At 42.3% G+C, this 24,624-nt stretch overlaps 1 protein-coding gene across 2 annotated transcripts in view; it reads right to left on the minus strand.

Moving 5' to 3' along the window:
- The window catches only part of PUDP (pseudouridine 5'-phosphatase), a 174,869-nt gene that overhangs the window by 60,728 nt on the left and 89,517 nt on the right, over positions 1-24,624 (minus strand). Inside the window, exon 4 of one of the 2 annotated variants that reach the window (XM_001089095.5) lies at positions 13,694-15,230. The exons of the other annotated variant lie outside the window; for it this stretch is intronic. Coding sequence (XP_001089095.1) covers positions 15,054-15,230 — 177 coding nt within the window. The 3' untranslated portion in view covers positions 13,694-15,053. Of the gene's footprint in view, positions 1-13,693; positions 15,231-24,624 lie in introns of those variants that run through there. 2 annotated transcript variants of the gene reach the window in all.

The raw sequence follows: 24,624 nt of genomic DNA on the forward strand, positions 1-24,624 counted from the left end.
ATTGTATTAGAACAAAATAGACTATAACTTTTTATAAGATATATGAGTATACTACTAAATATTCTTAAAATGAGTATAATGCTATAATATTCTTATTTTGAGGTTATATAGTCTGCAAAAATTAGGTTTCCTGGTGTCATTAACCACTTATGCAATTATTTTTCTGAAATGAATACACATGCTGTACATGCAGTTTTGCCTGATATGAGTTTTAAAACAATGTATATTGGAATATTGGAACTAAAAATGAGAAAATCAGTGTCCCCTTGATGTCAATTTCAGTTTCAACTGCACTTGCTATTTTATTTTTAATTGGTTACATTATCTCTACATTGTCACAGTTGATGGTATTTATTTTCTTCTCTGTGACCATAATTTCCACAGATTTAACCGTAATGCATTCTTAAAGATTACAAGAAATCTTTTAGACACAGCTCCTCTCAGTTGCTGAGGATCCAACCTTTACTCATTTGTTTTCTTCATGAATATATATTTCCTGAGTTGTATGTTTGTACATAGCTATTTGTAGCCTTTGAAGTTTATGGAAGTTTGGTTGCATTCTTGGGGCACGTTTTCTTTCCCTGAGGACTGTTAAGGTTTGGATATTTGACCCTTCCAAAGCTCATGTTGAAATTTGGTCCCCAACATTGGAGGCTGGGCCTAATAGAAGGTGTTTGGGTCATGGGGACAGATCCCTCCCCTTGAATAGATTAACGTCCTCTCCTGAGGGTGAATGTATCTTCCTCTATTAGTTCCTGCAAGACCTGGTTGTTAAAAGAGTGGGCCACCTCCCTGGTTTCTCTCTTGCTTCCTCGCTCATCATGTAATCTCTGCACATGCTGGCTTCCCCTCCCCTTCTCCCACGAGTGGGAGCAGGCTGTGGCCATCATCAGATGCAGATGCCCGATTTTGAACTTTCCAGCTAAGAGAATCATAAGCCAAATCATCCCCTTTCCTTTATAAATTATCCAGCCTCAGGTATTCTTTACAGCAACAAAAAGGGGACAAGGACTTTTTATATCTTGCCCCACTGTCTTCTAGCATTTCATGTGTCACATAAAGAAATCTTGGCCTCCTAGGTTTTGTTTTTTTTTTTTTCTGAATATCCACAGAATTCTTTCCATAACTTCAAATACCAGTAAATTATTGGGATATTTGTTATTCAATATAAACACAGCCTTGGAATTCTTGGGCTATTTCTGTCTGCAGATTCAAATTTCCTCATATTTCAGGAACTTCACCTTGAATTATATCTTTGAAAATTTGTTTTCATGTTCTATTCATTTTTTAACCCATGCAAGGCATTTAGTGTTATAGATATTTGATCCCTTCCCTACCACCCTCCCATCCCCCTCTTTTCCTCTATCTCTGTCTTCCATCTTTTACTTTTTGTTCTTTTCAATCTCACATGCTCATTTTTTCTTCTCAAAACCATCCTTCAAATTTCTTCGGTGGTGTCTCATCTCCTTTTCGCTGCTTCTATCATGACCTTTGATTTTGGTCTCTTTTTGTGTCTCTCTCTCCGAGACTCTGAGGCTCTGCCTACTCCGTTTTTATTCTCATTTATTTCTAATTTGTTTCCAAGACTCTGCCTACTCCCTTTTCATTCTCATGTATTACTAATTTATTTCTGAGGCTTTACCCACTCACTTTTCATTCCCGTCTAACCTAATGTATTATCAGTTCTTCCTTAAAACCTTATATTGCTTCTTTAAATTCTCATTTCAGAGAAACAGTATTGTCTTTAATTGATTCCTTAGAGATAACTTTGTTCAAGGTTTTTGGCTGCGTTGTGGTATATAATCTTTCCGGTTCTCATCTTCATAAATCATGTTCTATTCTTCTTTTTTCATTTCAGCATCATTTTAAAGGCCCCCAGCTGGCTCCACCCTTTTTAAGTAGCATTGTTCCTCATCTTTTTGGACTAGGATTTTGGGCAAAGTTCTGGGGAAAGGGGAAGAAGAATGTGCTAAACAAATGGGAAGATTCGGTTTCAGGCTGTTATCTCTAGGATTTTTCTCAGCTCGACTTGGCCTGTGGGTTATCTGGTCCAGCATAGCAGGACATCTTCCAGGCTCACAAGGAGGCTGTGCATTTTACAGAACATTTTAATGTGATTATTTTACCTTGACTTATCTTCACCAGGCAGCTTCGGGCAATGATGGCCAGGTAGCTTTTATCTTATGGACTCTTCCTTCTGTCCTACACCATGACTGAAACATGATGTAGGCTTCCAAAACCAGGCCATGAACCTTGATCTTAACTTTCTACGCATGGGATAAACACATTTCCTTTCAATGTGTGCCACCCATTCACTTTGGATAACTATGAGCTGGGTCCACTCTGCCTGAGTCACACATAGAAAGACACCCCTTGGAGTTCCCAAATACCTCCATCCACTTCTTATACACTTGGCTATCTTCCTGCATCTACTGTGATCCAGGGTTATAGGGGATCTGTAGTTTCATCAAAGATAACATTTGTTTGTTTCTTATTCTCTTGGTTGCTCTGGACTGGTTTCATAGAGAAAATGAGACAAAAATACATTTATACTACCATTTGAAATGAAAAGATAAATTCCTTCTTTCAAATTCATTCCCTTTTTTTCTTTCCAATGAATCTCATGGGGTGAGGGGAGGACTGAAGAGAATGTCTAATCTACTCAAATCCAAAAGTCACAGGTATAAGGCACAGAAAATTCTACCAACATAATGATGGCACTTTTAATGTTATATAAGGACAGACTATGCAAAAATGCTATTAATGAGGATGAGAAGCTACAGGAACAAATCTGATGAGGAACTGTAATTCTATTAGAGGGATGTATATAGCCATCATATTTTTTCTTTAATCCAAAACGATTAGATTGCTTATATAGACAGCCACATTCAATTCTAAGCCATTTGATTGAAATGCACCAGAGAATGCAGATATATATATCTTTTTACCTTAATTTCCATTTTATCCTTTCCCTCCCATTTTATCTGTGCTATAGAGTACATTTTTCCCACTCGACATGTGGGAGCTCGACATGCTGTTGTGCAGAAAGCTTTCTCTTGTGAGTTCCCAAAATGTTGGCCCAGATGAGTGCAGCAGACATTTGGCCCAGGTGAGCAGAGCAGATATTTACATGAAATATTAGGGAGCATCCATCTGGGCTATGTGACTTAGGTTGGCAATACACAAAAGAGGATTCCAATTTGTTGTATAAATCACCCTTAGAGCCCCCAACAGTGAACACATACGGGGTTCTTTTCATTTTCATGATGCTTAATATAATCTTTTAAAATAATTAAAATTAGGTGAATTGTGTATATTTCTGAGAGATTACAGAAAGACACTAGTTTTGATACCTCTTGCTTGTAGCATTTGACTGATGTAAACAAACTAAAAGGTTTAAAAAGAACGGGGATTCTTCCCAGTAGTATAGTGCAATGGGTAGGGAAAAAAGTTAAAAATTGATAGACCAGTATTATTCTCAAAACTCATACCATTGTGATTGGGAAGAAATGAATACATATTACTTAGTCACTTCATGTTACTATATACTTACATTAAAACAACAAAAAGGAAATTATAGAAAAATACTCATACATTTAAAGGGTGGGAAAAATCTTAGGTTTACTCAGAGCTCAAGATCCCATTGGGATGAATGTTGTTCTTTCCTCGGATTGTTCCTTCATTTCAGTCACTTATGTATGCATTTATTTATTTAGAGATGGCGTCTATTTCTGTATGTATGTACGTATGTATGTATTTGTAGATGGAGTATTGCTCTGTTGCCCAGGCTGGAGTATAGTGGCACAATCATAGCTCACTGCAGCCTTGAACTCCTGGGCTAAAGTGATGCTCCTGCATCAGCCTCCTGAGTAGCTGGGACTACAGGTGTTCGCCACCATGATCCGCTAATTTTTTAGTTTTTTTTTGTATTGATCGGGTATCCCTATGTTGCCCAGGCTGGCCTTAAACTTTTCAGCTCAGCGATCTTCTGCCCTGGCCTCTCAAAGTGCTGGAATTACAGGTGTGTCCCTTCATTTCTAATGAAGGAATGTTTCCCTTTGAATATCTCACAACAGATATTTTTAAAAGACAGGCAGATTTGAAGCAACCATCAACAAGGTTTATTTGAAAATTAATCTGATACTTACAAGTGCATTATATAACAGAAATGTTACAGACTGAATTGTGCCGGCCCTACCCCAAAACTCTTCCGTTGAAATTCTACCACCCAGTACCTGGAATGTGATTGTATTTGGAGATGGGTCATTCAGTAGGAAATTAAAGTAAAATGAGGTCACATGGGTGGGTCCTAATCCAATAGGAGGAGGACACAGACACATACACAGAGACGACCCTGTGAGGACGCAGGGAGAAGACACCATCTACAAGCCCAGGAGAGAGGCCTCAGGAGGCACCATCCCTGCTGACACCTGGATCGCAGACCTCTAGCTTCTCGAACTGTAAGAACAATTTCTGTTCTTTAAGCATTCCCATATGTGGGACTTTGTTATGGCTGCCTGAGAAGCCTAATAATGTGAGTGCAAAGACTTTCTTAAAATAATGTATAACAATGTTGATTTGGAAATGACTATCCAGTGTTGAGTTCAAAACTTTATCTTTATGGGTGCTGCTATGAGTAAGTGTCTAATTTGGGGGCATAATATTGACAGTCTTCGGGAGGAATGCAGACTCCAATCAGTGCAGAATATGGCACAGAATAATGTTTAAAAATGTCCTCCAGGCCATAACATGGTTGGGTTAGGAGGAGGAATACTAACCATTCCAATTCTAAAACACAGAATTTTGAGTTTCTTTCTGTGAGTTCACCACCTCTGACCTTCACAGGTAAGGGACCATCACACAGACATCTGCCATTTTCATATAACCCTCTATCCAAACAAAGGCTGAAAATTCGGCATGGAGGAACTCTCCCAGCACCTGTGGTCAGCCCCTTGGCCTGCATCCCCACCCTGGGCATTGGTGTGGGGGTGGGATTCTTTATGAACTTGGGCCTCAATTCTGCTTCCCTTGGAAAGCTGGACCCACACAACATCACCCTCATATGCAGACCCTCATATCTGGGCACCTGTGCCTCCCCAGAGCTGGGGGTCTGCTCTAGGAGCTGGTTCAGGACAGGATACTCCCATACAATCTGTGCCCACCACAGAAAAGAGCCAGCCAAGTGCCTGCTACTGCAGGGCTCTTCTTCACATATGGGAAAGCTGCCCTGGGGAGTGTCCCGGGAAAGGTCAGGGGGACAAAAAAAGGTCGCAGTGATTTGCCTCCAGACACTGGACACTCTTTCCTGGAGAGTACGGGGAATGCTCCTCTCCAAAACTGATCTTGCTACATTTGTGCTGCCCACAGTGGGGGCGCCACTGAGTTTTCAAAGAAGACAACAGGCCCTGAATTGTGCAAGGAAAATAAGTGCTTGAATTTTGTAGCATGCATGCACTGTTATACTTTTAAGAATGGTACTGGGCTCCTCTGATATTCAAGGAAGGCCCCTGACAACTCAGATGGTAGTTTTCTAATCCTGTCTTCCCACATACACATTTACCTCCTCCACCCAAGAACTAAATAACAGACATGAGTGCTTGGGACAACATGCTGTCTACTGTCATCCCCTTCCTAAGACCCCCTCTCCCCATCTCTTGACACCCTTCCTCTTAGCTCCCTCTTTCTTTCTGGCCTGTTACACTCAACCTCTCCAGCGTCCTAACAAGTACCCACTCAAACCTACTTCCTCTCCTGCTGTGCTACTTCTTCAAAAGTGCTTTGCTTCTCATCCTCCCCTTCTTTCCTTGCCCTCTTCCCTGCTTCCCTCTTCAAATCACTTCTCAGCTACAAATGAGAAGGAAGTGATCTGATTAAACAGGCGATGAGCAGAGTCACATTCTGAGGGGATTTGCATTTTTAAAAGAAGATTAATGAACACATCTGACAATGTCACCCTGGAATCTTATGCAGAGTGAGAGGGGAGTGGAGATGAGCTCCGTTCAGGGCAGGAAGCGAGAGTTTGGATCTGAAGTACTTTTCAGATGCTGAAGTTATAGGAGCTTGCAGTTGCTTCCTGGGCGGAGCCATAAACATCTCTTCTGCTGAGTGGGGTCTGAGAAGATAAGAGGAAACGGTGACCCAAGAACTCTGGAATTATCTGTCTGTGTTAGACTTGCAGGACTACACAAATTTAAGTGAAAAAACATGCTGTTTGTCCACCTGGCTGGCCTCTTAGCCTGCTCTCCTCTTATTATTCCCTCGAAGGCATCATTTTTTGAAAGAGAAATTTAAACTCTGTCCATCTCATCCCCTTTGGAAGAAAGTTAAGATTCCTTTCTGAGCTCTTTCATCATCTGGAGTTTAAAAGCTTCCCCTCCTCTGTCAACTCTTTGAATCCCTCATGTCACACCAAACTTCAAAAGAGACAAATACTTTTGCATGGCTCCCTGCAGGCTCCGTTTTGCCCTGTAGTGACAGCCCCATGTCTTGGCTTTCTTGATTGGAAAAATTTCTCAAGCTTTCTACATTCATGATCTCTGCGTCTTCAGTGCAATCTTCTCCAGTTTGTCTCTGATTTCCAATGGTCCCTGCATTAATCCTGTCCAAGTCACAGGTGACCCTCATATTGTCTCAGCTTCTACTTCCCAGTCTCTTTTTTTTTTGGAGCGGGGGGGGTGGTGGGCGGCAGGAGTCTCACTCTGTTGCCCAGGTTGGTCTCAAACTGTTGGGCTGAAAAGATCCCCCGGTCTCATCTTCCTGAGTAGTTGGTAGGAGTGTGAGCCCTTCTGCTTGGTCTCCAGTGCTTTTCTTTTCTTTCTTGACCTATACAACATTTGGTGGTTGATGTCCATGTTCATGTAATTGTCTTCTCTGGCTTCTCCGGGCCACCATGCATTCCCTTCTCCCTCTTTTCATTTATTATCTTTTCATCGAGTAAGACCCATCTTCCCCTAAAGATGTATATTTTCCTCAAAGCAAGGATTGGCTTACCTTCACAAACTGAGTCTCCAGTGACAACATAAACTGAAATGGAGTATAAACCATGGACAGATATGAGCTCATCTTCTACTTCCTGTGTCCTCTGCTGGCTCTTCTCACTGTCACGTATTGCTAAGTAAGCGAGTGATGTTAAGTTAGAAAATGGACTGAGTCCATTAATTCATTTGGCATGCTCCAAAGTCCTCACCTGAGATCTCTCTATTCTCCAAATTACACTTGGAGATACAGGAAGATCCTTTTCACATTAGGCTAATTAGGGCGAATATATGTAAGTGTTGGTAAGAAGTACCAGAAACACTGGAATTTGTGAGATTTCATTGAAGAACCAACTTCCTTCCACCCAGCCCTTCACATTGTTCTCTTTTGGTGGTTTCTTGTCATTTCCTCCTTTTATTATCAATAGAGCTGCTGTGAACATGCATGTACAAGTTTCTGGGTGGACACATGTTTTCATTATTTTTGGGGGGGTAGACATCAAAGAGTAGAATTGCTGGGTTGTATGATGAATCTGTGTCCTAACTTTTCAGAAACTGGACTTCTACTGCTTCCTGATTTCACCTTCCACACCATTTCTGTAGTGAGGCCCACTCCTTGGCCTTACAAGACCTGAATTAAGTTAGGTGCCCAGAGCAGTTCTGTCATTGACTCTGTTCTTTCCCTTGGTAGCCTGTGTAATAACTGGCAATCAGACCTTTATGTGAGCAATGGTTTCATGTCTCCCCAACTGTATTACAAGTTCCACGGGGGCAAGGCTGTGTCTATCTCCTTGACCTCTGTATAGACTGTGATGCCTGGCAGAGGGCTGTGAACACCGGTCACCCTCCATAAACACTGGGAGACAAACAAGGGAGTCAGTAGTTAGTTTTTTGCTTTTTTACCCCCAGAACTCTTAGAATATGATTTGAGCTATTCCTTCAAGGAAGTCCTGGGGCAGGTGATCATTCATAGATGACATGAGGGCGTGCACAGCACATGAGTTTGCAGGAAAATGCAAATCCCACGTTGAAATTTGATCCCCAATGTTGGAGGTGGGGTTACAGGGGGGTGTTTGGGTCATGGAGGCGGATCCCTCATGAATGGCTTGGTGTTGCCTTCATGGTAATGAATGGGTTCTCTATTCAATCCTGCAAGAGCTGACTGTTAGAGCCTGGCACCTTCCTCTCCTCTTTCTCTTGCTTCTTTTCTCACCATGTCATCTGTGCACACAGCAGCTTCCCTTCCCATTCCACCATGAGTGGAAGCTCCCTGAGGCCTCACCAGAAGCAGATGCTGGTGCCATGCTTCTTGTACAGCCTGCAGAACTGTGAGCTAAATAAACCTCTTTATGAATTATCCAGCCTCACTCAGGTATTCCTTTATAGCAATGCAAGACTGACTAACACAGGGTATCAGGAGACCTAGCTCTGTCTGTTTCTGAGAACTTCATCAGGACTCTGGAAACAATTTAGCCCACAGGTCCAAGGCTGATTTTTGTCACAGTGAAGTTCAGGTAGTAAGAATTCTCACTGGTGGCTGTTGAGGGTGGTGGTGGTGGGGATGGGTCATAAGGAGAATTAGCAGTGGGAGACTAGAAATTAAAGTGGAGAAAGGGAAGAATTAAAAGTCAAAAACAGTGTGAGGGAGGAAAGCAATGGATATAACACCCCAGATCTTTATCCTTGAGAGGCCTTTAAAAATCTACTTAACAATCAGATGCTATTCTGTAAGAACTCTGAGACATGTGATGACTTTTAGGAACTTGCACTGTGGCTGAAAATGCATGCCAATCTAGCTGACTCAGATCCAGTCTTAACTGGCTCATAACTTGCTTCATAAACACGACTGTATGTTAGCAAGGAAATGAGAGAGAATAACAGCACATCACATAGGCCTGAAAAGTATTTGCAAAGCAGTATTTCTCAAAAATGACATTTTGCAGTGTTTTCCAGAGGCAGATTCAGAAAACTGAAGACCAAAGTAACGAGGGAGCCATCTCATGCCTAGCTGAGCAGAAGCATACCCAAAGGCTTAGTATTTTCCCAATTAGTAGGCACCTGAAACTTGTTTAAGGAAAATACTCTTCTTGATGAAACAGATACTACAGTTGAAGCAGGAACGTGTTTGGTGTGCTGCCTTAAATAGCATGGGTAGATGTTCAAACATGTTAGGACTCACTGGCCCTAGGAAAGACCCGCAAGAATCTGGTCTACACCAGGAAAGTGACAATGAAACACCAAACACCTTTTCTCCTCTAATTACCATGAAAATTATTTCTTTCCCAATGGTTGAAGACAATAATGTTGGGAATGATGAAGTTTCTTGGAGTGTGAAGTGGATATACCTTATAAGTTTAATCCACAGCTTCACCACTTCATAAGTGGATAATCGAATTGTGCCTCAGTTTCCTCAGACTTGGGGATATTATCAGTACCCTCAGTCACCACCAGGTGGGTACCAATGTAAGACGAGTGGAGCAAAAGCCCAGGGGCGCATGTTCTTAAAGTGCCTAGTGTGGGATTAGAATGACAAGTGGTAGATAACCTACTTGTGCAGAAATTTAGAGTTATTTTGTGATTTTCAAATGATCAATATATGTGAATACTTTTGTTTCCTGTGAGTCCCTATTTCAGCAACTATCTTGTCTGTGCCTTTCTTTGCTAGGTAAGCACTTTTCTATTGGTTGGTGGGCTTAGCAGCTCTTGGTTTTGTCTTCATGGGAGACAAATAGCATGCACCTGTGAGTAGTGGTAAAGGAAAGGTACCCTTCAGGGTGTTCTGTCCTGGGCCTCTGGCAGATCACCTGTGGTTTTGCTCTGTGTCCCCACCCAAATCTCATCTCAAACTGTAATCCCCACATGTTGAGGGAAGGGCCTGGTGGGAGGTGATTGGATCATGGGGGCGGTTTCCCCCATGTTGTTCTCATGATAGTGAGGGAGTTCTCACAAGAGCCAATAGTTTCAAGTCTGGCACTTCGCTGTTTCAGTCTCTCTCCTGCTGATTGTGAAGAAGGTACTTGCCTCTCCTTCTCCCATGATTTTAAGTTTCCTGAGGCCTCCCCAGCCACGCAAAGCTGTGAGTCAATTAAACCTCTTTCCTTTATAAATTGCCCAGTCTTAGGCAGTATCTTTTTAGCAGTGTGAAAACAGACTAATACACGCTGACTTTTGGTTCTCTGGGTTCCCTGGATTTCTGCCCTACTAACATACTTGATTCCTGGCAGTGAGGGGTTGGTCTCTGCCTGGCTGGTATCTGCATGCCAGGGTTCTGGTCTAGCTTGCAGTCTAACTCTTTCCAGGTGCATATGCTCAGATTCAAGCTCCCCAGTCCCCTTGTCCTCTCGGCTGGTGGCATAACCCATGCCTGAGCATGACTTCCTGCTTATATAACTGCTTGGAGTTTACCTTTATTCTGTTCAGTTGTATGGAAGTGACCCTAAGAAATAAGCCTGGGCATATTCGAAGAGATAATGACTGAGAGGTTTAGCCACACATAAAACAAAGCAGAGCCCCAGGGAGATCTAAAAAGTCCAAACAAGATCAACACAAAGTAAACCACACCTCAACAGACCAAAGATCAGGAGCAAACCCTGAATGGTAGCTAGAGAAAAAGAGACTGCCTTAAAAGTGTGACTGCAGGACCAAGAGCTGGTTTTTCAATGGAAAACAGGAGTCGGGTAAAAAGAAAGCTACGTATTTAAAAGATGAAAAAATACTGCTTAAACTGGAATTGAATATGCAGTGAAATACAGTGAAAACATCCTTGAAAAGAAAGTCAAATACAGACACTCTCAGACAAACAACTGAGATGATTTGCTATCGTAGGATCCATATATGTAAACACTAAATGATGTTATTCATTGACTGGAGTTTCTAGAAGAATGATAATTAAAATTGATAGTGAAAATCCTTTTTCGTTTGTATTATTAACTGAATTTGCTCCACCTCCCTCCAATTCCTACATTGAAGCTTATTAACCACCCTAATATGTCTGTATTTGGAGCTAGGACCTGTAAGGAGGTAATTAAGGTTAAACAAGGTCATTACAGTGGACTCTGATCCAATAGGACTGAAGTCCTTGTAAGAAGAGATGAGGACACAGATACATACACAGAAGGACAACCATGTGAGGACACAGGGAGAAAACAGTCTACAAGCCAAGGAGAGAGGCCCGAGGCGGAACCAGCCCTGCCCGCACCTTGATCTCAGACTTCCAGTTTCTGGAGTGTGAGACAATAAATGTCTGTTGTTTAAGTACTCTAGCCTGAGGTATTTTGTTATGGCAGCTGGAGAAGACTAAGACAGTTCATTTCTGACTTTTAAATGGAATGACTATTTTACCACTATGTACAGTATTAACTGTTGGTTTACAAAGAGATAGGTATTCTTTATATTTATTTATTTTCAGTTTATTTTGACTCTGAATATGGAATACATGCCAATTATTTCCTAAAGTGAATTTTGAAAATATATCATTTTAAGTGACTTTGCATAATATATGAATTCACCATCCCTTTCACACGGTTTTGAAATAAGCAGTGAATGAATACGACTTCATGCTTCCCAAGCCTTCATCTTCGCTCAGAGATTAGGGAATATTAAAATTCTTAAGTAGTTTTTAAAATACATTTTGTCCCCTAGAGAAATAATTATTAACATTTTGGTAAATATTGGAAAATACTTGAATGAAAAAAATTCATTTCATATATCATGTTGTTGAAATTCATGTAGAACTTGAAAATTATGGGCATTTTGCAATGAAGAAAATCCAACGCTTTAATACGAGGATGATAGTTTTACAGTTTCAAAATGACTCTGTGACAAGCCCCTGCCATACTGTTGGGAATCAAGGAAAGAGAGGCAATGACTTAATCCATCACAAACAACTTAGGTCAAAGGATGTACAGAAAAAAATGTAGTTAATTTGAGGAGCAATTAAATTGGAACAGGTAACACAATGATCTCACTGTGGATTCCAACACTTCTCTCTGTCCCTTGTGTTTTCCACGGTGCTGGAAAAAGATCTCGAAACCAACCCCAACATTTCATGACTAAAGCTTAACAGATAAAATACCCTAAGATATGTTCTTATTCAGTTTTGTACGTCTACAATGACTGTCATGTAAGTAAGGAGTACTTCTTGAATTAATTCAATCTAGATAACAGTTTTTCTGATGAAAACAGTTACAATCCATGGAAATAGTGTGCGGCTAATGAAGGAGAAAAAAAATAACAGTACTTATGTGTACAAAATATTATCTATTCAACAGACTCAAAAGAACCAGAATATTTTGAGCCATCCTGAAGATCTGCTTTCAGAGATAATGTGTACTCCTCAGTCAACAACTAATCCTCACCAACATCTTTGTAAAGCAAGTCTCTCCAACAAACAATAACTATCACAGAATACTACAGACTTTGAACTACTAATATCCCTTGCTCTTTAATACTTCATTTTCTCTTTTTAGAAGATAATAGTTCTAGAAATTGCTTTTGAGACAAAGAGCCTCATGTGAGACCAAGGAGCTTTAGCCAACTGCTTGTGGAGCAGAAGAGTACAGTGTAGACCACAGAACAATGTTCTATAGAGGCATTATTACAGATAGGTGAAAACTCATTATTTTTCATTATAAACCTTGTTATAATGTGCACGTTTTTAAAAATTTCGAAACACCATACAAAACGTGCCAAATTTAGCATAACTGCCAAATGTATTCAGAGAAACATGAACTGCAGTGTCTAGACACTGACTACTGTTGCACAGCAGACATCACTCCTCTTCCTTAGAATGCCAATTCTTTCAAGTGTAAGACAGATGTTTATTTTTTTATATAAATCACCAAACTCCATCTGAGGATTTACGGGGTGGAAAAAATGTCTAATAAGTAGTAATTAGTAAGTTCTTAAGTGTTGTATATGTTTCATTTAAGTGAAATTAAGATGACATTGATAGTGCCATCTCTTGGATGATGTCAGCAGTATAAAAGATCCTTCCTAAGGGCATACAGTATATAAGCAAACATTAGCTGCTAGTTACAGCACACCTGTATACATTCTACTAATCACTGTGTGTCCCTAATACGACATACTTTCAATGAGCTTTAAAAGTATGTCCCTAATACGACATACTTTCAATGAGCTTTAAACTTCCTTGGCATATATCACTCTGGTGTAAATTTGTATTACCATATCTCTGTGAAATCCATGAGCTATTCAGTGGAGTAACATCACTAAAATGTATTGAAGTAATTTGGCTGATGTGGAAGAATAAAAAAGAACGTACGTGCTTTGGCCAAGCACAGTCTGGGTCTTTTGTGTAAAAATATAAGAATCTGGCTGCAGCTTTGGTTAAAAAACAGTAACGGACATGAGATCAAATTTACCCTGTAGGAAATTCACCCAGATGTAGATGCACATCACTTAGATACGCATTACACCCATTTGTCTGATTCATACAAAATGGCTTAATGATTAGAAAACATCAACATAAATACTTTGGAAGGAGAAGATACTACATCAAAGAAGTGAGTCTTTCACTGAAAGCCTCTATTCACTGCTACAGGAGCACGATGGCTCACTTAAAATATATAAATATCCGTTTACAGTTGGAATACTAATTGGGATTTTTTAAAAATTTAATTAGTCACATATATATTTTACATTTCTTGGAAGACTTTTTTTTTTTTTTAAGGTAAAATCATGACTCCCATACAAATATCGATATGTGTCCAAAGATTTTATTAAACTAATTCAATTTGTTAGGGAAATGGTAAGACGTTACAACTGGTTAAGAGGAGCAAAGTGCAGACATGTATTTAGGCCATCAAGAAGGAGGAAATGAATTTGCTAAACTGATGCAATACCAATCAATAGCCAGGGCCTGTCATCCACAGACAATCACTCCACCACACGCACACATGCATTCCTATGGTTTGTCCACAACTTCCAGAGCTGAAGAGTAGCTCAAGGACCTCAAAGGGCAGAGGCAAGCCACAACGGAGCAGCGCTCCTTCACTCCCGATTTCCATGGTTACCACCATTTTTCTCTGGCAAATCATAGATAAATTTTAAAGACTGAGTAAATCTATAAAAGTGATTAATCACAGAAGTTTAATGTCTAATAAATTATTCCAAAAGTGTTCCCGGGCACTCAGACTCACCAAGCATACATTCTGAAATCAAATTCTATTTCTATCCAAAAAGTGTAGGCCATCAGTGTTCTTAAAGGAGGCAAATGGTTCTTCTGAGGTAGAAAACATTCTCCAATGTAGATAAGGATGTAGATACCAGGTAAATGTTACAGCTGTGTTCATACTAACAATAAACTATGGATGATGTGGCTCAGAGTCAGTCAATGAAGACAGATCCAGAGACATTCTGAGGTCACAAAAAGAATTTAAATGTTAGCTAACAAGGAGTGCTCATCAAAAACAGGGCTTTCCACTCAGACTGCAAACCAGGCAGAACTACCATCTCGCTTTATCAGTTGTCATTGCATGTTGCAATCATACACTGAGGAGAGTGATGCAGATGACAGATATAAACATATCTACATACATATGCATACATAAAGCATATACTTATATGTATACACTTTTTACATTTCCCAGCCAGTGTTCAGAAAAACTAGAATAAGAGAGAAGTGATGTTCCATTTTGTCTTGGAAAAGTATATATTTTACATATACATGCATGCATATATCTACATACATATGCATGTAATGCCCACCTGCATTTTACCAAACTGATACACATGTGTATATATGGAGGTGCGTGTGTGTATACGTGTACATTCACTTTATCACATACTCCATCAGCTTGATTTTTGAGATGGTAATTCAAGTTTCATCTTTGTTCTGGGCTTCATGTCTGTCTCTACTGTGTTTTTTGTCTCAACTGTCAAGTCACATTTTAACAACACATTAGACTGGGGTAAACCAACATGGGATGGAAACACCAATCTCAGGAGGCTAAAATCACTGTACAGGTTGGGTTTGAGAGTTGCTGATTTCCTTTCCCTTTCCCCCAGCAGTGTGGACCATGAGATGGGCTGGGGGGCGGAATAGTGAGGCCCTCCCTCTCACTCATATGGGGGCAAACCAAACAGCTCGGGCTGGAAGTCCTGCAGGGAATTCAGCACCAGGGTGGCCTTTGTCGTCAGGTCTCGGCTCAAGTTTCCGTCAGGAACCATGACCACCTGCATCCCAGCTGCCAGGGCCGCCTCCACCCCATTGGGAGCATCTTCAAAGACAAGGCACTGTAGGAAGAAAAAGAAAGTCGAGATGGCCTTTTATGGAACCAGACATGTGGATGAAGTGTTTATCATCGTCATCACCGTTGGCTTTGCAACTGTGCAGAAAGAGATAGAATTACAGTGGGGGCTCCCCAGAGTACAGATTGTGGTGAGGACAGCATGCTGTTTCTTACTGGCTCCGGGGGTCTCCCTGCCATGGCTCCTTTAAAGGGGAGAGGTTTCTGTCACAGCCAAAGCATTGCTGAAATGGAGCGCAGCTGTGTGGTGAGGCAAGATTCTCAGCTTAAAACTTTATTTTATTGGGATCATAACAATCTGTTCAATCAATAATTGAACATTCAGAGTGTGAGAGGCAACTGCAAAACTAAAAATCATGCTCTTAAAATATAAAACCACTTCAGAGTTGCTCCTGTTTTATGTACTGTGGTTTGAAAATTAAATGGTTAGAATCTTTTAAGTTAAAAATTCAGTTCCTGTGTGTGCTAGTGCGATGTGACAAATATGAGCACAAATATGTAGTGTGCATGCATGCTCTCTTTTGGATAATCGCAAAAATTCACTTTATTATTGGGATTATGGACACAACACCATCCAAAACTTGTGGTCTCTTCATTCAGACACCCACATTGAAAATGGGGTGTTTCCAACTGGCAACTTCAAAGATATGGAACCAACCTAAGTGCCCATCCACCGATGAGCAGATAAAGAAAATGTGGCATTTATACACCATGGAATACTACTCAGACACAAAAAGGAATGAAATAATGTCTTTTGAAGCAACATGGATGGAGCTGGAGGCCATTATTTTAAGTAACTCAGGAATGGAAATCCAAATATCATATGCTCTCACTTATAAGTGGAATCTAAGCTATGAGGATGGGAAGCCATAAGAATTACATACAAGGGACTTTGGGGACTAGCGGGATGAGGAAGAAAAGACTACATACTGGATACAATGTACACTGTTCTGGTGACGAGTGTGCTAAAATCTCAGAAATCACTGCTAAAGAACTTATCTGTGTAACTAAAAGCCACCTGTACCCTGTAGACTATTAAAATTAAAATGGAAAAAAATTAAGTACTAAAAGAAAAACCAATACATAAAATAAAATGGGGTGTTTGTACACTGCATTTATCAGTGAGCTCCTAAAGGTGCCACCACATTGACAATGTTACAGTAAGTTTCACATGAGGGCTCCCTCCAAAGGAGACACCCCAGAGCCTGCTCCGTAGTATAAACAAGCATAATCCACATGTGCTATCTTCATATCACCGACCCTCTCAGGAAGACATACACTTAGGAAGCTTCTTCCCTACATTCCTAGAATGGCACACACCTCTTGTGAAAACACATTTATTGATGCTTTTTAACTGAGACTCTGCAGGGGCCCAGACATCTGTAAGGGAAGAGAGGTCCTCGTCATGGCGGCCTATGCTGAGGAGTCTCTCCTGTGGCCTAGTTCTACTCCACATGTGGCCTAGAACTCCACGAGCTGTTGAGGTGGGCCTTTCAGCTCTCCGCTCATCTCTTCTTTGTCTCCTTTGTCCCTCTGTCTTTTATTTTTTTTTTTAATGTATTTATTTATTTATTTATTTTTGTGAGAGAGTCTTGCTCTCTCGCCCAGGCTGAAGTGCAGTGGTGTGATCTTGGCTCACTGCAGCCTCTGCCTCCCAGGTTCAAGCAATTCTCATGCCTCAGCCTCCCAAGTAGCTGGGACTACAGGTGTACCACCAAGCCGGTTAATTTTTTTTTGTATTTTTTAGTAGAGACAGGGTTTCACCATGTTGGCCAGGCTGGTCTCCAACTCCTGGACTCAAGTGATCTGCCCACCTTGGCCTCCCAAAGTGCAGGGATTACAGGTGTGTGCCACCACACCTGGCCCCCTTTGCCTTTCATTATGAAAACATACTCTTCGGCTCATCACCAGGTATATAGCAGTGACTCAATGCACTGGTGTCCTGGAAAGGGCTCATGGAAGCCTGATGCCAGGTCTGAAAGAGAAGCTCTGCATTCTTTGGCGTTTTCACTAGAAAACACTGAAACGCACACACAGTCTTAACTATTAGTGGTCTGTGCTGTAGCCAGCACAATGACTGTTTTTCTTTTTCCCTACATGCCTTTTTCTTTCCATTACCCCATTCTTTCCTTCAATCTGGGGCTAAAATATCACCTAGCCAACTTACCCCACAGGGCCGATCCCTGGATTAAGTGAGTTAATCCATGCGACAATGGAATGTGAATGCTACCTTACTTTCACAGAGGGAACTGGTTGGCCCAGCTATTTTAGTTTGCTTGGAACTGAAGGGTCGGCTGTGGGGCAGGTTGTCCCGTGCTACATCCTGGACAGTCCCAGGCAAGCCACAGTAGTCCGTCCCAACACCTCCCTTCTGACAGCCTCTGATGCTCCCTGGTTTCTTTCTCCTGTGAGACACTGGTCACCGCAGGACGTGGGAAGAAATGACTCCACTTAGACTTCCAGGTTGGTTTTCTCTGTTATCTCACTCAGTGACTACCTGTTCATGATATTTCTGTCTTGCCTTTTTAAAAGTTACGACTTGATCATATTCTAAATGCTCTCCACTGTTTTTATCTGGGACCAGAGATAGGCACGTAAATGTCAAATGACGTTTCAAAATATCTGTCACCTTCTCCAGGGATTCTGAAGCTTTGTGCAGGGTCTACCTGTGAAATGTGGGCTGGGGTAGAGGAAGAGATGGATTATCCCCTGGGATAATACTGCTTGGCTAAAGTTGTGAAAGCAGCTTTTATTCTCTATTTGCGTGAGGCTGCTTCCAAGGAGCAAGGCAGGTGTGTGGGACGGGAAATCAGTGGCTGACTGTGGCAGTTCCCAAAGAGATAATGGAAGGCACCCAATACACCTGCACTCACCTAAAGGGGGTCATATGGTTTTGCTGTGTCCCTACCCAAGTCTCATCTTGAATTGTAGCTGCCAGAATCCCCACTTGTTGTGGGAGGGACCTGGTGGGAGATAATTTAATCACAGGGGCAGTTTTCCCCATACTGTTCTCATGGTAGTGAATAAGTCTCACAAGATCTGATGGTTTTATAAGGGGAAACCCCTTTTGCTTGGCTCTTATTCTCTCTCTTGCCTGCTGCCATGTAAGATGTGCCTTTCACCTTCTGCCATGATTGTGAGGCCTCCCCATCCATGTGGAACTGTGAGTCCATTAAACCTCTTTTTCTTTGTAATTTACCCAGTCTTGGGTATGTCTTTATCAGCAGCGTGAAAAAGGACTAATACAGGGGATCTGCAGTGGAAGGAAATGCAGGCCCCATGGTGTCCCTTCACATCTGAGAGATCTTTCCAAAGGCAGCCTGTGTTTAAAGGCAACTAAGTGAGGGCTGTGAGTGAGGAGGGAAACTTACAAGTGTCTGCAGCACTGACAGCGGGAACAGCTGACACCAGCTCTTGGAGACCTTTTTACTGTTTCTCATGGCCTTCACGTTTTGCTGGTTCCTCTGTGTTCGATTAATCTGTCCTCACCTATTTTTAAGAATAATCCAAATACGGCACTGACATCTGGAATATCACACACAACATGTAAGATGAATGTCGTACATAAAGTAAGGGAGACTTGAATAAGTATGAAGAGTGGCGAAAAGTCAAGGTTGGTAACTGGTTGCTATCACAATCAATCACAATAAGAAGGTGACATAGGCTGGACGCAGTGGCTCACACCTGTATTTTGGGAGGCCGAGGTGGGCAGATCACTTGAGGTCAGGAGTTCCAGACCAGTCTGGCCAACATGGTAAAATCACATCTCTACCAAAACAGTAAAAAAATTAGCCAAGCACGGTGGCACATGCCTGTAGTCCCAGCTACTCTGGAAGCTGAGGCAGGAAAATGGCTTGAACTCAGGAGGCAGAGGTTGCAGTGAGCCAAGATCGTGCCACTGCATTCCAGACTGGGCCACGGAATGAGACTCCGTCTCAAAAAAAAAAAAAAAGAGAGAGAGAAGGTGACATAATAAGCTTATGCAACAGAAGGGCCATTTAAAATATGTCCATATGAGTAAGTAAAACCCTCAGTGTTCAAATGATTGAGGGGAAACCTAGGAAGACAGGCCAGTTGGTTTGGGTTTTCCAGCACGAGACCCTTGCAAAGTTAACTATTCTAAAAGGTCAAAAGTAAGTACAGCCTCTGATGTAAACAGCCATGGGTTATCTCAGCCCAAAACAAGCAATGGGATGCATGACGCCCCTGGCACCTGAAACCCTCTTCTTCCTCCTCTCATGTGGCCGTTTTGCTAACAGCTGTCAGGAGATACCTTTCCCCAACATTTGCCGGACTCTTACACTTCATGTCCACTAACGAGAATTCCATTTGATCAAGATGGAATTTGAAAACAGAACCTGAAGTTTCAAAAGCTAATAGAATAGTTGGCTGGAGGTGGTCGATGATGGAAACGTGTCAGGAAAACTCAACAGAACAGGAGTGGAGCAGAATTGAGTGGTTTACAGGAAAACAGCGAGGTTGGCCCTCTAACACCAGGCATTGTTTGCACACAAAATTTAAAGGAAGCCCCAGACACAGGACAAAGAGAAGACATCAAACATGAGTCCTGAGAAGAAACCCCCTGGTGCTGGGCCCAGATGGCACCTGCACCACACACACAGCCTGCATGCGGGAAATGATTCGGGGTCACGCCACAGCATCTGAAAGTTTGGGTTTTGTTGGTTTGGGTTTTGTTGGTTTGGGTTTTTTCCCCTAGAAGCAGTGGAATTATAAACCAGAACAACTACTGTGTCCTGAAGCACCTATTAAAAATGTCCCAAAAGATTTATTTATTTTCATTTTTTTGTTTTTTGTTTTTTGAGACATAGTCTGGCTCTGTCACCCAGGCTGGAGTGCAATGGCAAGATCTCAGCTCATGGCAACCTCCACCTCCCAGGTTCAAGCAATTCTCCTGCCTCAGCCTTTCAAGTAGCTGGGATTACAGGCGTGCACCACCACACCCGGCTAATTGTTTTGTATTTTTAGTAGAGATGGGGTTTCGCCATGTTGGCCAGGCTGGTCTTGAACTCTTGACCTCAACTGATCCCCCACCTTGGCCTCCCAGAGTGCTGGGATTACAGGTGTGACCCACCGTGCCCAGCCCCAAAAGATTTTTATGTCGTCTTCAGACTTTGTTACACCCAAAGATCTAATGCACTTGTAAATAGGACCATTCCTACAAGAAAAGTACCTGGTATCTAAAAGCCTAACCATTTAAAGAATTTTCACAGCATGGGTGTCTGTCTACTGAAACTTAAGGATTTAAGAATAAATCCTTAAAAGCTACCTGGAACAACTGTGTCTGGTAATCACAGGACTTAAGCGTCAAAAAAAGAAAGAAGAATATAAGCTAAATACAGTTTATATCTTGCACAAATAAAATTAAGGAGGAAGTATGTTTTTATTTTCGAAGGCAGAAATACCTCAACACAGTTTCCGTCTGCCACACCCAGCTACAGCAAAAGGAGGTTCACCCTGACTGAATTTGGCTCTCATGCTTCTTTTTAAGCACCTCATTTTTTCACTTAGGGAGCAGCCCTTCCTGTCCCACCATGACTGACTGATTACACTTGACCTAAAACTCATTCATACCACCACCCATACAGTGAATCATGGATTGTATGTTTGCATCTGTAGAAAGAAACCTTTCTCTCTATAAGTCAAGGGACTTCAGCCTCTGCAAGTGGAGAGCGGAGGCAGACTGACTTTTCTCTGCATGGACTTGGTGGGTTGCTCCTTTGAAGGCGGTGGCCAGGGACAGGGAAGGTGGAAGTGCCCACGGCTCTCTTCTCTTTTCCAGCAGGGCTTCTGCACCTTCAGTGAAGCTGGAGAACTGGGGCTTGGTCCAGGGGATGGTGCTGGCACTTGCACATGCTCCCGGCAGGCCTGCGGCCTCCTGAGATCTCCCTCCTTCACCCCACATATCATCTCTGTGTCAGGACATGCACATGGATGTATGTGTACGCATGCATATTCTATATGATTTTAATTAATTTTGTGATTATTTTGTAGTGTATTTAGTGGACCTTCTAAGGCTGACTTCCATGACTTCAAGGAAGTATCTGGTCAAGAATATTCTTCACGCAGCTTGTGCGGACGCCTACATATCGGCTGTAACTAGGCAGGGCCCAGTTTTCATGCACCTTCCCAGGATGCCACGGCAAATCATGAGCACTGACAAACATCTGCTAAATTAGCGAAGACAGTAAAGGTGTCCTGGTACAGGACTTAGAGCCACAAAGAGGCCATGGAAAGTCAGCGCTAGGGAATAGACAGAGCAAATGCAGCATCTCCTCTACTTAGGGCAAGGGAAGTTCAGAGGCAAGCTGGAGGTCATGCAGTCACGCGGAAGACAGAACTCTTGAACAGAATCCAGGTCTGCAGAATCCAATGTTCTTTTCACTCTACCTATCTGAAGGCTAAAATATATCTGATTTCCATCTCCAGGTGAGGAGATGAGCTTAATTAAACTGTAGCTTGAGGGATTTAATTTAGGGAGCATGACATTTCCAACTACAAGGGAGGTGAAGCACCTTGGCGGCTTATCACTTGGAGGTGATGAACTGACTTCTTCAATGATGCTGAAGCGCAGCAGCGACCTGAGGATGGTTTCTGTCCAGGGGACTTAAAAAGTTCTTGTACTTTAATTTCTTAAAGACAAATATCATGTAGCTTAAAAGTTCCATTTTATAACTAGCAAGTTACACGTAGGAGTATCTTTGTCTGACAGCAGCAGGGTGTCTTAGTCCCTTCAGGCTACTGTAAGGAAACACCAGACTGGGTGGCTTAAACCCCAGACAGGGATTTCCCATAGGTCTGGGGTCAGGTGGTGTGAGATCAGGGAGCCAGCATGGTCCCTGGCTCCCTGGTCTCCTCCTAACGAATCACACTGGGGGTGAGGATTTCAGCTTCTGAATGGGGGGAGGGAAACAGTCCAAACACAAGGGCAATGAATAAAAATGGATGGGATTAGAGGAAAACCTGAGAAGCAACAGGGAGCTGGATGATACCTGGGATGTTAAGCCTGATGGAGAAGCTGATTCTCACGTTTCTGATGTGGTGGGTCTTGGGGCCGCCATTTTGGTGGCAGGAAGGAGAGGTAGCTTTTGTGAAAAGTTGGGTTTGAGGCCATTGTGGGACACCCAAGTAGAAGGCTTGGGGTCTCCATGCGCTGTGGCTGTGAGCTGGAGGTTTGGTCAGAGAAGCAGCTGATTAGACAGAAGGAGGAGCGCTGAGAAGGGACCCCAGCAGCCCTGGCATTTCTGTGCGGTAAGCAGACGAGGTCTATGGATGGAGCTCTAGGTACAGTTTGGGCAGGAGGGGAACACAGTAGGAGGCAGTGTCAGGAGCCAGGTTAGGTTTTCAAGAGGGAAGGAGAAGGGCCTGTGGCTTGTGATGCTCTCGCGTTCCTCCCTAGCTCTCACTTCCCAGTGATGCTTCCACCTTTGGCTCCTCCCTGCTGCAAATCCCCATCCTCATGGCACTTGCCCACCGTTTCTTCTCAGCAGCTGGGATCAACAGCACGTCCCATCGGGAAGCAGACAGAAAAGTCACAGCAGGGAAGGAGCCAGCCCCTTTCCAATCCTGCACACTGGGACCTCCTCTGGGCTGCAGGCAGAGCACTGCCCATGCCTGCTTGGGATCACATTTCGTAACCAATTTTACCTTTTAAACTATGATGTGTCTATTTTAAATTATGTGCATCGTTGGAACTAGTGAGCTTTCCAAATATTACTATATCATCTCTAAGGAATAAAGCTTTCCCTTTTGCTTAATGAAATACAACATCTGAAAGGAAGTCACTGAAGGGTGCTTTCAGGGCTCCCAGAAGCAGTCCTGGAATTACATGGAAGCACAGAAAGTACAGCAGCTGCCCACAACTATTCATCAAATATAAAGCCATGTATGATCTGAATCTCATCACCAAAACCAGGCTTTTTCCTAGGAGGTTTTTTCCTATGCATTAATTTTGTAACATCAAGTTCAATTTTCACATGGTGAGACATCAAAACTTCAAGGGGGCCTTAAACTTTGTTTTGAATTTTGATTGGCAGTGCTCATATCTAAGGTTTAAGTTTTGTTTGACTTCATGTTCCTTGTCAGATAATGATCTGTAAATAAGTACAATGTTGTCATGTTGGATACATATACACTATCAGATATTTGTTTAAACATGAAACTTTTAAGTAATGCTGTAAAAATGACTGCTGAGGTATGCATGTATTTTGTTATTAATTAGTACTTCCGTTTATATTATTCATGAATCCATCCATCTGTCCATCCATCCCTATTTACCAATCTATCCATCCCTCCCTTCCTCCTGCTCTCCCTTCCTTCATCCAAACATCCAGCTACCTACTAGTAAGTTAGATATGGTGCGGCCGGGCGCGGTGGCTCAAGCCTGTAATCCCAGCACTTTGGGAGGCCGAGACGGGCGGATCACAAGGTCAGGAGATCGAGACCATCCTGGCTAACCCGGTGAAACCCCGTCTCTACTAAAAAATACAAAAAACTAGCCGGGCGAGGTGGCGGGCGCCTGTAGTCCCAGCTACTCCAGAGGCTGAGGCAGGAGAATGGCGTGAACCCGGGAGGCGGAGCTTGCAGTGAGCTGAAATCCGGCCACTGCACTCCAGCCTGGGTGACAGAGCAAGACTCCGTCTCAAAAAAAAAAAAAAAAAAAAAAAGTTAGATATGGTGCTGCTGCATTCCTCTAAGTAATAGTGCTGAGGTGGAGGTCAGTATCCCTTGTGCACTGCAGAGCTACTGTTTTACTGAATCGATAGTGCTCTGAAAATCAACCTATAAAACCATTATTGATATAAACATGTTTATAACAAAACCCTCTAGAGTTACAAGCTAGGTAAATGAATGAACTACACCCCTAAATTGATTCCTTCTCCTATAGAGAAAAGCCTTTGAAAAAGTTATTTAACGACTTGGTTGGGGGGTGGGCAGGAAAGCTTCCTAATGAATTCTCTGTGTCATTTTATTCAAAAAAAGTACATTACAGGCACTCTTAGCATGCATATTAAAGTGTATGTATGTAAATTAAGTGGTGAGCAAAAGACTTCAAGACAGCTCAAAAAATCTTCCCCAGTTTCCTCTTTTAATGGTACAAATGCTGCGTCCACCAATCTGTCAGAAACCAGTGAAAAGCCCAGCAAGGCCCTGAAAGGTGCTGATTGTCTTAGAGTCAAAAACAAACCGCAAGTTTCTAGATGGTCACTAGAATCATTTTCTTTTTCCACTTCCTCTGAGTAAAACATGTGAAATCAATTCATTTTCCGTAGCCTTCTGCATGAGACTCATGATCCGCAAGTGTGACAGGAGGCCCCTATCAGTTTTTTGTGTTTAGAGGGACACTATGACTTCAGACAGAC

Source organism: Macaca mulatta, chromosome X (genome assembly GCF_049350105.2).
Source record: "Macaca mulatta isolate MMU2019108-1 chromosome X, T2T-MMU8v2.0, whole genome shotgun sequence".
In the NCBI taxonomy this organism is placed as follows: domain Eukaryota; kingdom Metazoa; phylum Chordata; class Mammalia; order Primates; family Cercopithecidae; genus Macaca; species Macaca mulatta.